At 40.3% G+C, this 13,926-nt stretch overlaps 1 protein-coding gene across 1 annotated transcript in view; it reads left to right on the top strand.

Annotated features, from left to right (window-relative positions):
• ITFG1 (integrin alpha FG-GAP repeat containing 1) overlaps positions 1–13,926 on the top strand; it is a 113,618-nt gene that overhangs the window by 88,432 nt on the left and 11,260 nt on the right. The window contains exons 15-16 of the mRNA XM_063141244.1: positions 11,899–12,023; positions 12,494–12,576. Of these exons, the coding sequence (XP_062997314.1) occupies positions 11,899–12,023; positions 12,494–12,576 (208 nt within the window). The remainder of the gene's footprint in view (positions 1–11,898; positions 12,024–12,493; positions 12,577–13,926) is intronic.

Raw genomic sequence — 13,926 nt, forward strand, 5'->3', positions numbered from 1 at the left:
ATGAATTTGTGAGATTAGTTTTTAAATATTAATGACCTGTTGTTTGCAAGCAATATTATAGTCAGCTTCTTCTTGAGTGTCAGGCTACGGTGTCACTCTTCAATCTTGCAATCATACAGAAGATGACGATGATGATTAACTTATTAGCACCAAGCTTTTATTAAGCACTGAGCAATAAAACTTAGGGCAAATTTTGTTTCGAAACGAAAACACAGGTATGGAATTCATTGTTTCACTTCAGGCAATACATTGATAACTAAAGAAAACAATACTTAACACTCATATATAGCGCTTAAGAATGTTCAAAGTACCTCATATATTTCAGTAATCCTTAAAACCGCCCTAAAAGGTAGGCCAGGAATATTATCCCTGGTTTGACATGTGAGGCTGACCTTACCTAAGACTACCTAGTGAATTGGTAGCAGAGGTGAGATTTGAAATGGGAGCTTCCTGATTCAGTGGATGCTCCTTCATAGGGCATTGTAACATAGGTTACTTGGAGAAATGGAGTAAAACAATACCAGGTTGGCTACAAAGTAAGTTCGTGCAGACACAGCCTTGGAAAGGGGGGGGGCATCCCTTCTACATGTTTTGGGGAATTTGGCAGTCCCAAAGATATGTTATAGCCTGGCCTCAGGGTGCCCAACTTCATTTACAAAAATATAAAACAAAGGATAAGTATCTGATCTAGGGTGCTAATGAGGCAAGAAGTGACTGTTTCAGATCTCATCTTGCTAGAGGAGTGGCAGATTAATGCTTTTGAAAAATACGTTGTTGTTTTTATTATTATTTGCGCTTAGAGATTATTATTATCTCTCTCATGGTGGTTTTTCTAGACGAACATGACGAGCTTTGCCAAGTCATGCTGTCTTTTACAGATTCGGGAATTTCCTAACAATTGAGCATGTTTCTGGATGTTGGTGCGGATGTATTTTGGTAGGCCCAGTTTCTGAAGGTTTTCTGTATAGTTTTTGTAATGTGATGCCGGTGACTGATGTGACTAACGGAATAATTGTGACCTTTTCCTGTTGCTATAGTTCTTTGACTTCTGTGGCCAGTAGTGTATATTTTTCTCTCTTTTCCTCTTCCTTTTCAACAACATTTTTGTCATTCGGTATTGCTATATCAGTGAGGTATGTGTGTTTTTCTTTTTTGTCTATGACCGTTATATCTGGTCAGTTGCAAGGTATTGTTTTGTCAGTATGAATTGTTTTGTCCCAGTATATTATTATTACTATTATTATTACTTATTACATTTATATACCGCCCCATAGCCGAAGCTCTCTGGGCAGTTTACAAAGGTTAAAAACAGTGAACATTAAAAACAAATATACAAAATGTAAAACCATACAAAGCATAAATACAGACAAACAAATAGACAATATCCAATGTTTCAGGGGGAAGTGCCGAAGAAGGGCTTTAGTTTGGTGTACAGAGTTTATCCAAACATGTGCATACACACAAGAAAATTGTACATGTCTACTTTCCATGTAATGATGCATGCAATGCACAAACAGAAAGAAAGAAAGAACTTGGCCATATTATTTTAGCTGTTATTTTAGCTATGCATGTATTATTATTTTCTAATTTAAACAAGGGCATCTGTGTATTGATGTATTTTAGAAATACAGATTCCATTGCTTCTTTGACCGCTTTCTTTTTTGCCAAGGATTTTTGCATTTCACCTTGGATGACACCTCTCTTAACAGCTGCACCCACATTATTTTGTTCTGTGCAGTTAGTAATTATCATGTGCAGGCATCTTCCAGCTGAAACTGATTTATTGTCTTAAAATGAAAAGGGATTAGGCAAGCTTTCAGTTTTTAACAAAGCTTCTTCAAGTTGGAGAAGCCTGCTTAAGTTTCAAATGAAGACTTGAAGGAAGTCAAGCATTTGCAAAACTGACAAGGCCGAGCACTTGGTTCGCAGGGTTGTTCATGTGAGCAAGGCATCCTCTCTTATGGGAGACATTCCGGAAGAGTCACTAACTTGTTTTAGCCTGTTGTAGCTAAAACAACAAAGCCTTGTGGTACCTTAACAAATTTATTGTGGCATGAGCACTGCCATTCAAGCTTTTAGAGCCTCTATCCTATCATAGAATCATAGAATAGCAGAGTTGGAAGGGGCCTACAAGGCCATTGAGTCCAACCCCCTGCTCAATGAAGGAATCTACCCTAAAGCATCCCTGACAGATGGTTGTCCAGCTGCCTCTTGAATGCCTCTGGTGTGGGAGAGCCCACAACCTCCCTAGGTAGCTGATTCCATTGTCCTACTGCTCTAACAGTCAGAAAGTTTTTCCTGATGTCTAGCCGGAATCTGGCTTCCTTTAACTTAAGCCCATTATTCTGTGTCCTGCACTCTGGGATGATCGAGAAGAGATCCTGGCCCTCCTCTGTGTGACAACCTTTTAAGTATTTGAAGAGTGCTATCATCTCTCCCCTTGATCTTCTCTTCTCCAGGCTAAACATGCCCAGTTGTTTCAGTCTTTCTTCATAGGGCTTTGTTTCCAGACCCCTGATCATCCTGGTTGCCCTCCTCTGAACATGCTCCAGCTTGTCTGCGTCCTTCTTGAAGTGTGGAATGATGCAATGATTCTATTCAAAGTGCTTTGCCCCAAGGAGTGTGCTGCTTAGTTCAGATAGTGCATATATGGAAGAGTACCGTGAGCAGCCTCTTTAAACATCTGTCATTCCCTACTATATCTAGAAGGCTCTTGTTTGTGTTTAAAGGGAGAAGGAGGGTAGGTGAAAGGGAACCTTAAAAAGATCTCCCTCATTTTTGTATTCCTCTCATTGATTTTGCTACTGCAGCCTGGTTTATTCCATTTTCAAATTGTGCTTTAGGACCGTAGGAAGTCAGTGCAGCTATGGGGACATTAGTGTAATGCGCCCTCAGTAATCCACTCCTGTCAGATGGCAGGATGCTTTCTTCTGCATTAGCTGCAGGCCCTTTGGAGTCTTAGAGAGCAGCCAGCCCCCAAGTGCCTTATGATAGTGTCTATGGCAGATCCATCCCTTGATCCTAGCCAGTATTCCACAGTGCCCTGGGTCATTCGAAGACCCGTATGTCTCAGGCTTTATACTGGATTGACAGGGCAAAGGATATTCTGGGAAGAGCTTGAGGGTGATTTTGCTGTGTGCAAATATGGCAACCCAAGACATCAAGTCTTGCAATTTGTTTGGGCTTTTAAGGCATCAAGCCCACTATTCAAAGACTTATAGTATGTGCATGTTACAGTAGTTGGGTCTCAAGATAACACCATGAGTTATCCCATAAAATAATTTCCCATAAAATAAAACGCGATTAAATGTTCTGTCTATTAGCAACCTGAATCTCTCCTTTCGCCTCTGCCTCAAAATCAACCTCATGTAAAAAAAGATAAACTTTATGACTAGAGTAAATGCATACATATTTATCTGAGGTGTAGTGCAGCATTTTGGTTTTGAGGATGAGTTTCCGGCATCCCTTTTTTGCTCAGGCCAGTAATACAGAAGTGAATTCTCTTAAGTCCTTTTCCTCTCTAGTTAGGAAGCTCCGTCTGTAATATTTCAGAGAGACATGACTAATCATCATTAAATTCCGTTACATATTAACCCCATGGCTCAGTTTGACAAGCATGAAAGAGCGCAAGTGAATATCTCTGTCCTTAACTCCTGGGTCATTTTTCTTCTCAATTCACTGCTCTTTATGTCCTGATTCAAACTAGATTCAATGACCGATGCCTTACCACAACGCTTTTGTTCTTTGCTGGCAATTTTTAACCTTACTTGGCAGTCTGGCCTTTCACCTGAAGCTGAGTCAGCATCTTCGTAGCCCTTCTGGGCTTACCCAGTTTAGTAATGCTATGATTATTTAGTGCTGTTCTGGGTCCTTGAACTTATGATCTACCGTAATACTGTGAGCTGCGTACAAATTGTTTGCAGCAGTTTTACCATTATACTTATGAAAAATACATTTTCATCAGCAGATATACGACAGAACCAAAGTGTTCAGGGAGCAGGAGGATCATTCTCATTAGGGAGTGCCCTCTCTTTTGACTTGAGGGGCAATGTGTGAATGCTGAGGGTTATGTTCTGGAGAGGGGGAAAGGGAGATTCCCTAGACCCAGGGAGAGGACAGGGATAGCTCAGAAATGGTTGCAAAGAGCACATCTTCAGTACTTTCCATCATAAAAGCTTTTTGTATAAAGTACCTTTGATTGAACAAAAGGTAGAATTTGAGCTAGGTGTCTTTTGCTTGAACTTACATGGCATCTATTGTACTAGCTTTGAAAGACCGTATTCTCCCTTATGAGCCTGCCCTTGCTTTGAGATCTTCTGGAGAAGCCCTTCTTTCAGTCCCACCATCTTCACAGGCGCGCTTGGTGGGAACATGGGAGAGGGCCTTCTCAGTGGCTGCTCCAATGCTTTGGAACTCTCTTCCCGGGGAAGCTAGGCTGACTCCCTCCTTGATGGGCTTTCGGAAGCAGGCTAAAACTTGTTTGTTCCAGCAGGCCTTTGGAGAATAATCTGGTCCACCATCTATGTTAATGACTTATAATTTTGTCGTGTATTTTAAACGTTTATGGTTTTATTTATTTTTATTTGTTGTACATTTCTTTTCCTAGGTTTTACAATGTACGTTTTAAACTTTGTAAGGCCGCCTTGAGGCCCAGTATTGGGCAAAAGGTGGGATACAAATAAATATAATAATAATAATAATAATAATAATAACAACAACAACAACAACAACAACAACAACAACAACTACCACCAAGAATGAGGAGTACTAGGAAACTAATCTGATACAATGTGGAGAATAAAGGTAAATGGAAGGGGTAACACTGGAATAGCAAGATGTAGAGAAAAACGGCAGGAAAGGCACATATCAGCCATGGTTGATAAAGGGGTACATGACTGAGGGAGCAGTGGATGTTGGTGTCCCTTTCCAGCCATCCCTGCCATGAAAGCCAATTCCTGCCATATCAGGAGCAGTCTTGTGCTTCAGTGAGCAGGAAGATCAGGCTACCAGAGGAGCTGTCCAGCAGAGAGCACAGTTGCTTCAACAAGGACTAGGCTCGTCAGTAGGTTCACAGTACAGAGCATGTTTCCTTTTCACAAGCAGAACTCATGTTGTCAAACGTTCTCTGAGCTTCTGTCTAGATGTGCTGCTAACTTTGTTCTCGGGGTGATCTCAGTGGGTATGGAGCAAGCAATAGGACCCATCCAGGGGCTTCGGTTCTTCCAAAGCCACAGCTGCCTCAAATGGGGCATCATTTGTGGTAGCGGTGTCAGGAGGGCTGTCAGCATCCTCTCTCACAACCACCATGACCAGAGTCAGAATCCTCTTCCTCCTCAGGCTCTAGGATTGTCCTGCCAGCAAGGGACATGCCAGTTGGTAATGCCGGAAAGAATGTGGTATCAAAACTGTTAAGGCTAAAGAGAGAAGTGAATAAGTGTAACATGATGGGGCTGCAAAGTTATAACTAAAATGGAACAAGCTGTATCCCCTTTCAAGATGGATTGCATTTATAGGAGGAAAAAATGGAGTCTTCCATCTAATGGTAGTGGTAGAATACAGAGGAAATGCAATGTGTCCCATTCCACACGCCCCAAACACACACACATTTCTTTCTAATAAATAAAAGCAATTTTTAAAAGGGTTAAGTAAGAAGGTGAGTTCTTCAACCATAGTATACAACATTCAGATTTCATTGTCCAATTTTGCAAACATTCCCACAGATTATATTGTGCAAACAGAAACTATTACTGTTACCAACATTCCTCCTTTCTTGTTGCTCCCAGCCAGCCTATTGCCCTACATCCAACTTGCTTTCATTGGCCTTTAAAGTAATAAGTTAAAGTAATTAATTGGGTGGCTTTTTGTCCTAGGGTCTCATCAAAGGGCATAATAATTTCAGATTACCCTCTGCAAAGGTACTATGTTACTCGTAGCTTTCATACTACCTTATGCCTGAATCTGCTCCATTGAAGCTTAGTAAAAAAAAAAATGTTTCTTTTGGTTTTGTTTGCAGTTTTCCAAATAAATTAGAGTTTTTACATCTGCGGCTTTACCCTTAATCAACAGTGTCATTTTGTAGAACTTGAAAAGGGAAAATGAAAATTTGCACAGCTGTTTTCCTTTTCATAATCACAGCCATTCTGATTTGCATAATAATGAAAGCCAGACTGGTATTTTTGGCAGCAGTTCCGGTGACCTCTGAGGGAGGTGAGGGACCAGAAGCGAACTTCAGAACGTGGTAGAGGTGCTGCTGATGAGAACCATTTTCTTCCACTTTGGATCTCCCTTCTTTGAAGAGAAATCTTGGCTTTGGAAAGTGTTTTGTTTTCTTGATTTTCCCTCCACATCTCTTTTCAAATCATCAACACCACTAGCGAGATTCTCAAGGCCAATTATTTATTTATTTATCGCATTTCTAGACCGCCCCATAGCTGAAGCTCTCTGGGCGGTTTACAAAAGTTGCAAACAGTAAACATTAAAACAAATCCACAAAGTTTAAAACATAAAAAGCATAAAAACACAGTATCCTTATAAAAACAGCTATTCTGGAGTCCGTTATAAGGGTTTGGGCAACTGTTTGGGCCCAAGACATATTCCATATACTGTTTTCCAAGTGTAATATCCTGCTGGTTGTAGTTCTGGTGCCCTCCAGATTGTTTGGACCCCAACGCCCATTAGCACCAGGCAAGATGGTTAATGATCAGGAATTCTGGGGATTGTAGTACAAAACATCTAGAGGACACCAGGTTGCAAAAAGCTGCCATAGAGTGATGTAGGCAAGTCTGCTCTACTTTGTGTACTTCTCCGTGTGCACAGTGATGTCAGAATACTAGAGAATCCAAGGGGAGGATTACACAATTATTGCCGTTTGGAATGATAAAACCTATACACATAGGCTTTTCTAGAGCTTTTTGGCAGTGGGGGTGGGGGAGGTATTAACGAACTCCAACATGGAAGAATTAAGCATTATCTCATCAGAAAGAGCTCTGGAAAACTAGCAATTTGACTGGCATGCTAACTCAGGTTTCTTTCCCCAGTCGAAGATTTCCACTTGGAAGTTACAAAGTCAAAACACCCAGAGAGCTTCAGCTATTGGGCGGTACAGAAATGAAATGAAATGAAATAAATAAAATATAACCATGTTTCAAAATAGCATGAGAATCGCCTGTCAGGTTCTTTATGAAGTCAACAAAGACATAGAGATGAACTGGGGGGTATAAGCAATGCATCCTGTGTAGAACTGAGCCATCTGGATCTTGGGCCTTTCAGAACAGGGAAAAGAATAGAGCAAAATTACTGAGAACACTTTTGAAACATTGGCTGTTATCTTGCCCATGAATTACTAGCATTTATTATGAATTGCTATTTTGTTAATTCATTTGAGGTCACCATTTCTGACTTCTGCCTGGTGCACGAAGGCTCCATTCACAAGCTTTCAAAAGAGGGGAATTGATTTCTATAAGGAAAATGCATACATGAAAAAATAACTATCCAGTGGAGCACTGAATATAATCTTAGTTCGACTTTTGGATCTAATTAAAAACAGCCATTTATTAATTGCCCTTCAGGGTTTGTTTTTTGTTTTACAAGGGAACTGTGAATGACTTGGCACTCTCCCCCCCCCCCCAAAAAAAATTACTGCTTCCCTTAACTTGCTTCATTTGTTTATTTTTAAAATTTGTCTCAGTTGATGTCTGTTTCTGCATACATATTTTTCAGTGACAGTCTTATCATTCTAAACAAATTATTTGTATTCCTGACCACAAAAATCTGAGAAGCGCATATATTAACTAGAACAGGCATGACTAAATCCTTTATAATCTAAGCAGTGAAATTCATGATGGGCCGTAAAAGTAGAGTTTTAAACATTTGAATGCTAATCCTCTAATATACTTGTAAATTAGGAGGTCATTTTAGGATATGTGACACCCTTATAGCAGGCCATGTTTATGTGTCCTTCTCCCATTGGCTCACACCTGTTATTATGGAGCTGTGTACTCCACTGTAGATAACCAAGCCTAACATGTTTCCCCAGTCCTGTAGCAGGGCGAGCAGTAGAAGGCTAGAGAGGAAGAGAGTGAGATACAGTTGGAGATCAGGTAGCCACCATTATTTATTCCTGGTATGTTTCAACTTTGAAGACATTTATATCAAGTTTGGAAGCTCCTGTTCTTGAGGAAAGTAACACAATTCTAACTTGTTAGGAATTCAGAGAAAATATCCTTGAACCTCCCAATGTACCTTTGAACTAACCAAGGAAGGTACCTGGTTGTGTAACCTGAGTTTCCTGCTCTATTCCATCATTCATGGCTCACATTGGTCACTGTGTCCGTGTTCCCACATTTTGCTTTCTTCTTCACATAGTTCCTTTTTCTCTCTTACTGTCAACTTTAGAGCTTCAGTGGCAAGTGCATCCTACCTCAATTTTGGTTGGAAAATAGGATGCCTGGTATTTTTATAAGGCTCAAGTCTACCTTAGGGAATTCAAAGTCCTCCAGAGGCTTTGTTACCTGCCATAAGCTCTGGCAAGTCCTGATTTACACTGATAGAGATAGTGGAATACAGTCACATCCTAGATTTATGTAGACTTTATGTTTCGCACGTGTTGCTGGTCCCCAGTGCTTTGTTGTGGAAAATAATGGCCTGACTACCTCAAATTATTGTGTCGCTTGCTAAAGAGTGTGTTTGGATTCAGCTTCTTTATCTTGCTTTGTATGCAGTGGAGATTTAATAAGGGAACATCACAGGTAAAATGTTCCAGTATCTTGAAAATCCATGTTTATGTCCTAATTTTTATCTCCTTGTACTGTGGTCAATATTATCGATCCTGTTGTGCCACTGGATTTGCTTAATCACACTAAATATCAGGAAATCGTATTCATAACTGTGAAATGCCTTTATTCTTCTATCTACATCGAAGATTCTAAATGCTGCTAGTCTTTCTTAGTTTTAGATCTTTCCAGCATTGTTTAGTATTTCTATTGTGCACTGAGCCTTCTTGATTGAAATTCCTATAATTGCTGAGTTTCCCCCATTTTTCCTAGCTAAGCATTGTGTAACTGCTTCAAGGAATTAGGAGGTTGCTATTAATCAGAATTTAGCAGCCTAATGCTTTGTATTATTGACATTTATTCTGCTTTGATGTAAAGGATGTCAGTTTAGAATGATCTGTGTTTCTAGTGAATGTAGAAAAGGGAGGGGGTGAATAGTCCTTGTAGAGGGTCCATAGTTTGGTGGCAGAACACATGTTTTGCATGTAGATGGTCCCAACTTCAATCTCTGGCATGTCTAGTTCAAATGGTCAGATAGCAAGTGATGGGAAATACCTCTGCCCAACAACCCAGAGAGACACTCCCAGTCAGAATGGACAATACTGGAATAAATGGACGCATAGTCTGACCTTGTATAAGGCAGCCTCCTATGTTTCTATGAAAACCGATATGAAAACTAATCCCATGCACAAAGTGATGTTAATTGTGCCTAAAGATATGCCTTTAAGACTAATTCATGGCACCACTTTATATTAGTTCAGTTCTCTTTGGAAATTGTTTTTTAAAAATTGAGAGTTATGCAGCCTCACATTTTTTGGGTTACCATAATAAATGTAAGGCTCCATTTTCAGACACTTCATCACACTGTTCCTGTTGGGCATTGCATTACTCTTTTGTTTATTAACTTCCCATCTTCACTGTAGTGAATATAATTGCAATTTTCACCTGGCACAAATATCTAGACTCTATAAAATTGGGCACAAGTCCATGCTAGAATACAAAATGAAACCTCAAAATATGAATTAAAGATCTCAAACTCCATTGTACCCCAGTCCCTTTTGCCTACTGGCATAAATTGTCAGCTCTATCACTCAGTCCTAATTCTCTGATCAGCATAGTGGAAGTGAAGACAGAGAGACATTCCAAGAGCAAACCTGACAACTCACTAGTGGTGATTTGACTTCCTAGCATTATGTTTATATTTTTCTGCAGATGGAAGTGGAATATTTATGTATTACAGTATAAATTTTGTTTGAATATGTATGGCCTCAAGGCAATGGAAAGTAAGAATGCTTCTTGCATGCATGGAGGCCAACTCACATACAATGGTGGCCCCTACATGTTCATAAATAAATAAATTTGGGGAAGTTGTGGAGCTGACACAATGGAATGGAATGTGTTCAGTTTCTGCTTTGGCAGTAACACTCTTTGGAATCATTGTATAGAAACTGCAGTGATTCCCACTGTGTACAAACCAGTTCTATGTGGAAAGAAAGGCCCTTTCTACACCTAAGGATTATCCCAGGAAAATGGAGGGATCATCCCTGCTTGGTCCCGGGATCCCCTGTGTGTCAGTTGCATGCACAGGGATGATCCCTGGAAAAAAGGCAGGTGTAGAAATGGCCAAAGTTATCCTTTAACCTTGCATTAATAGACGGGGAGAGCAATCCTATGGCCCCTAGACAGAGTGTGTGTGTGTGTGTAGGAGAGTTTACATTTCTGGATCCAAGGTCTAAGTCAGTGCTCCAACCCAGGAGTCCAAGCACCCTTCCCCATCCCAGCTGGCATGGAGATAACTGCACTGGCTGTCTTTCAAGGTTGCAAAAGCAACCTCAGAGCAAAGAGAAAGGGTGTGTGTGTCAGTGGGCAGGTAGGAGAGGAAAAAGCTTATGTATACCATGTCCCCAGGCCTACGCAGCCTCCTTCCCTCCCCTTTCCCAATGCGTCAGCTGGACAGGCGAAAAAGCCCCTCTAGCTAAAACACAGAGATCACCTCTGCTATGCCTCCCACTCTGCTTACGGCCATTCCCATAGGATTGCACCCTAAACTGTCAAGGATTGACTGCATAGTTCAGTCATGTGAATAGTGCCATTGAATGCCACTTTTCTTACACTGGAATCAGTTTTGTACCAGTTAGATTTGCTGCTATAAACTAAGATGAGGTGGAGAACTGTTCTAGTTACCCTAAAAATAAAATGGAAGTTCTCAATAGCTTTTAAGTATTGGAAGATCAGAAAGTCAACCATGTGCTAAATGTGTGAAAAGTCTTAACAGTTCCCCTTTGCCATTATGTGTTCCTTCCGTATCTCTCCAAAAGTGTGCCTCACCTCAGGGGAATACAAAGATGGTTTTGACTTAGGAAAGGAGTGATAGAGAGTGAATTAAGGTGTGATAAGTCATGCCTAGTTGCAGAAACAAAATTTTGCCTACAAACTCCCATCTATCACGTAACTTGTAATCTACTCATTCATTCATTTATTTTATTTCTATACTTCTCAACAGCTGAATGCAATTACAATTGCATTGTTAAGTTTACATCTTTCATATCTTATTCCTTAATTTGAGGAGCTTGAGCACATCTTAAGAGCACAAAAATAACAGAGAGAGAAATGTCATAACAAAATTAAATGATGGGTCAAAGTGGCTTATTCATCAATATGCTTTCAGTGTTTGTTTTTAACCAATTTCAGTTCTGTTAGTTCTCTTTGCTCATTGAAATGGTATAGGCAAATTCAATTCCATGGCTGATACGAATCCATATACTGTTGAATGTGGAAAGATTTTTAGAGTTCTTTTCACCATACATAAAGTAGTAGCTAGAAGACTTAGCTGAGAACCAGCAGGTCCCTGGTTCAAAACTTACCTCACCAATGACCTCTCTAAGTGGCCTTAAGTAAGAGAGACACTCTCAGCCACAACACACTATCTACAATACGGGGATAACAATTTTGACCTACCTTGCAGGTTTGTTGTCAGGACTACAAGAGAAGTTAGTGATGTGTTTTGAACACTTTAAGGTGTTATATAAATGGGTAATGTTAAAAGAATGGTCCTGTACCAAAAATGTTTGGCTGCAAAGGCCTTGAACAGTATATTCATTGTGGCATCTTTTTAATTGCATTCTAGCTGGACAGTTGAGTCAGTCAGCACACTTCGCCCTCCAGCTCCCATATAACGTGCTAGGCTTGGGCCGCAGCGCTAATTTCCTTGATCACTTGTATGTTGGCATTCCTCGTCCGTTGGGTGAAAAGGTATGTGTAAACCCCAGTTTCTGTGGAACTTTGTTGATATTTAGTATTAACCTGTGTATTTGATTTCATACGCTCTCAGGATCATGTTGGATTCGTTTCAGAGGGGTGAGGTGATGAGAGCATTTTGATGTGGGTTTCTGCTTGAAAACTGCAACTTTCACCAGTGATTTTCTGACTAAAAGGGTCATGGGAGTACCCAGTGGAATACTGGTAGACTTTTTTCTTCCAAGTGTCACAGTTTGCCTGCAAGGATGGTGTCACCCTTATTCAGTCAGGAAAGTCCTTTCAAAATTATCAGGCACGGTCGGAGGAGAAATAGGTTTTCAGGAATATAATACCAGCCAGTTTTCTGAGAACGTTGAGATTTTGCTTTTGCTGCAAGATTTACCCAGTGGAATCAAGAATAAAGTATGGAAGTTAGGATGATCTTGCAAGACTTTCACCATGTGTTTTCGTTTTCTCTCTTTCAGTCTATAAGAAAACAGGAATGGACCGCCATCATCCCAAACTCCCAACTTATAGTCATTCCATATCCTCACTACCTCCCTCGCAGGTATTGCAGACTAAATCCTTCTGGCTAGGCTGTGCTGCAGTAGATGCCAGACCATTTTCTTCTCTTATAGAAATCTTTGCATACATAAGGGGGAAAAGTCATAATACTGTTCTTTCGCTTAATTGTTGTCTGAGATGCCAGCTTGCATTGCATTGCCGAGGAATGCCAAGTTGTATTTTTATTATTATTATTTATTTATATAGCACCATCAATGTACATGGTGCTGTACAGAGTAAAACAGTAAATAGCGAGACCCTGCCGCATAGGCTTACATTCTAATAAAATCATAATAAAACAATAAGGAGGGGAAGAGAATGCAAACAGGCACAGGGTAGGGTAAACAGGCACTGGGTAGGGTAAAACTAACAGTATAAAGTCAGAACAAAATCAAGTTTTAAAAGCTTTAGGAAAAAGAAAAGTTTTTAGCTGAGCTTTAAAAGCTGCAGTTAAACTTGTAGTTCTCAAATGTTCTGGAAGAGCGTTCCAGGCGTAAGGGGCAGCAGAAGAAAATGGACGAAGTCGAGCAAGGGAAGTAGCTGTGTATATTCTGCACATGCATTCTCTGTGTCCAGTGAAGTGCAAAAAATATTCTATTCAGATTTCCAGCACATAGTATGCGTTGCCATGGATCTCTGAGTTCTCCTGTAATTAGGAGTGAAAAGCTTGCTTAAAGGAGTTCTTCCACATTGACATCTACTTTGCCCAGTTTTTTCTCCTTTCTGTTCCCTTTGTGGGTGCCATGTATATTATGTGCCACATTTATTTATTTATTTATTTATTTATTTATTTATTTTAGCATTTTTATGCCACCCTTTAGCCAAAAAGGCTCTCAAGGCGGCTTACAAAAATATTTCTTAAGGTAGTCCATGCCCACAGGCTTACAATCTTCAAAACATGACACAAAAGGAAAGGGGATTGGGAGGAAAGTGGGGGGGGGAGAGAAAAGCAAATTCAGGAACTAGATTCTTAATTGCAAAGTTCAGCAGTGACAGTTGGCAGCAGGAGGGAGGGGGCTCTCAGCTGGAGCTGGACCCAGGCACGATGGAGAGGTGCCTGGCTGCTGCTTCCTCCCTCACTGGTGGCCTCTACAGAGACAGTTGGTAGCAGGAGGGAGGGGGCTCAAAGTGTTTCAAGTGACTTGCAACAGCAGAGAGAAAAAAATCAAAGCTGCAATCATACAAATTAAAAAATTAAAATAACATAACTAAAATTAAATGTTAGCTTACCAATTGAATATATACAATGCATGTGTGTAGCTGCGTTGATCTTGAAGTGCCTCTGTAAGATAGAAACTATTTTTATTTAGCCATGAACAATCTGTCATAGCCTGAGGGTATAAAACAGGTTGTA

This window comes from Elgaria multicarinata, chromosome 14 (assembly GCF_023053635.1).
Source record: "Elgaria multicarinata webbii isolate HBS135686 ecotype San Diego chromosome 14, rElgMul1.1.pri, whole genome shotgun sequence".
Taxonomy (NCBI): domain Eukaryota; kingdom Metazoa; phylum Chordata; class Lepidosauria; order Squamata; family Anguidae; genus Elgaria; species Elgaria multicarinata.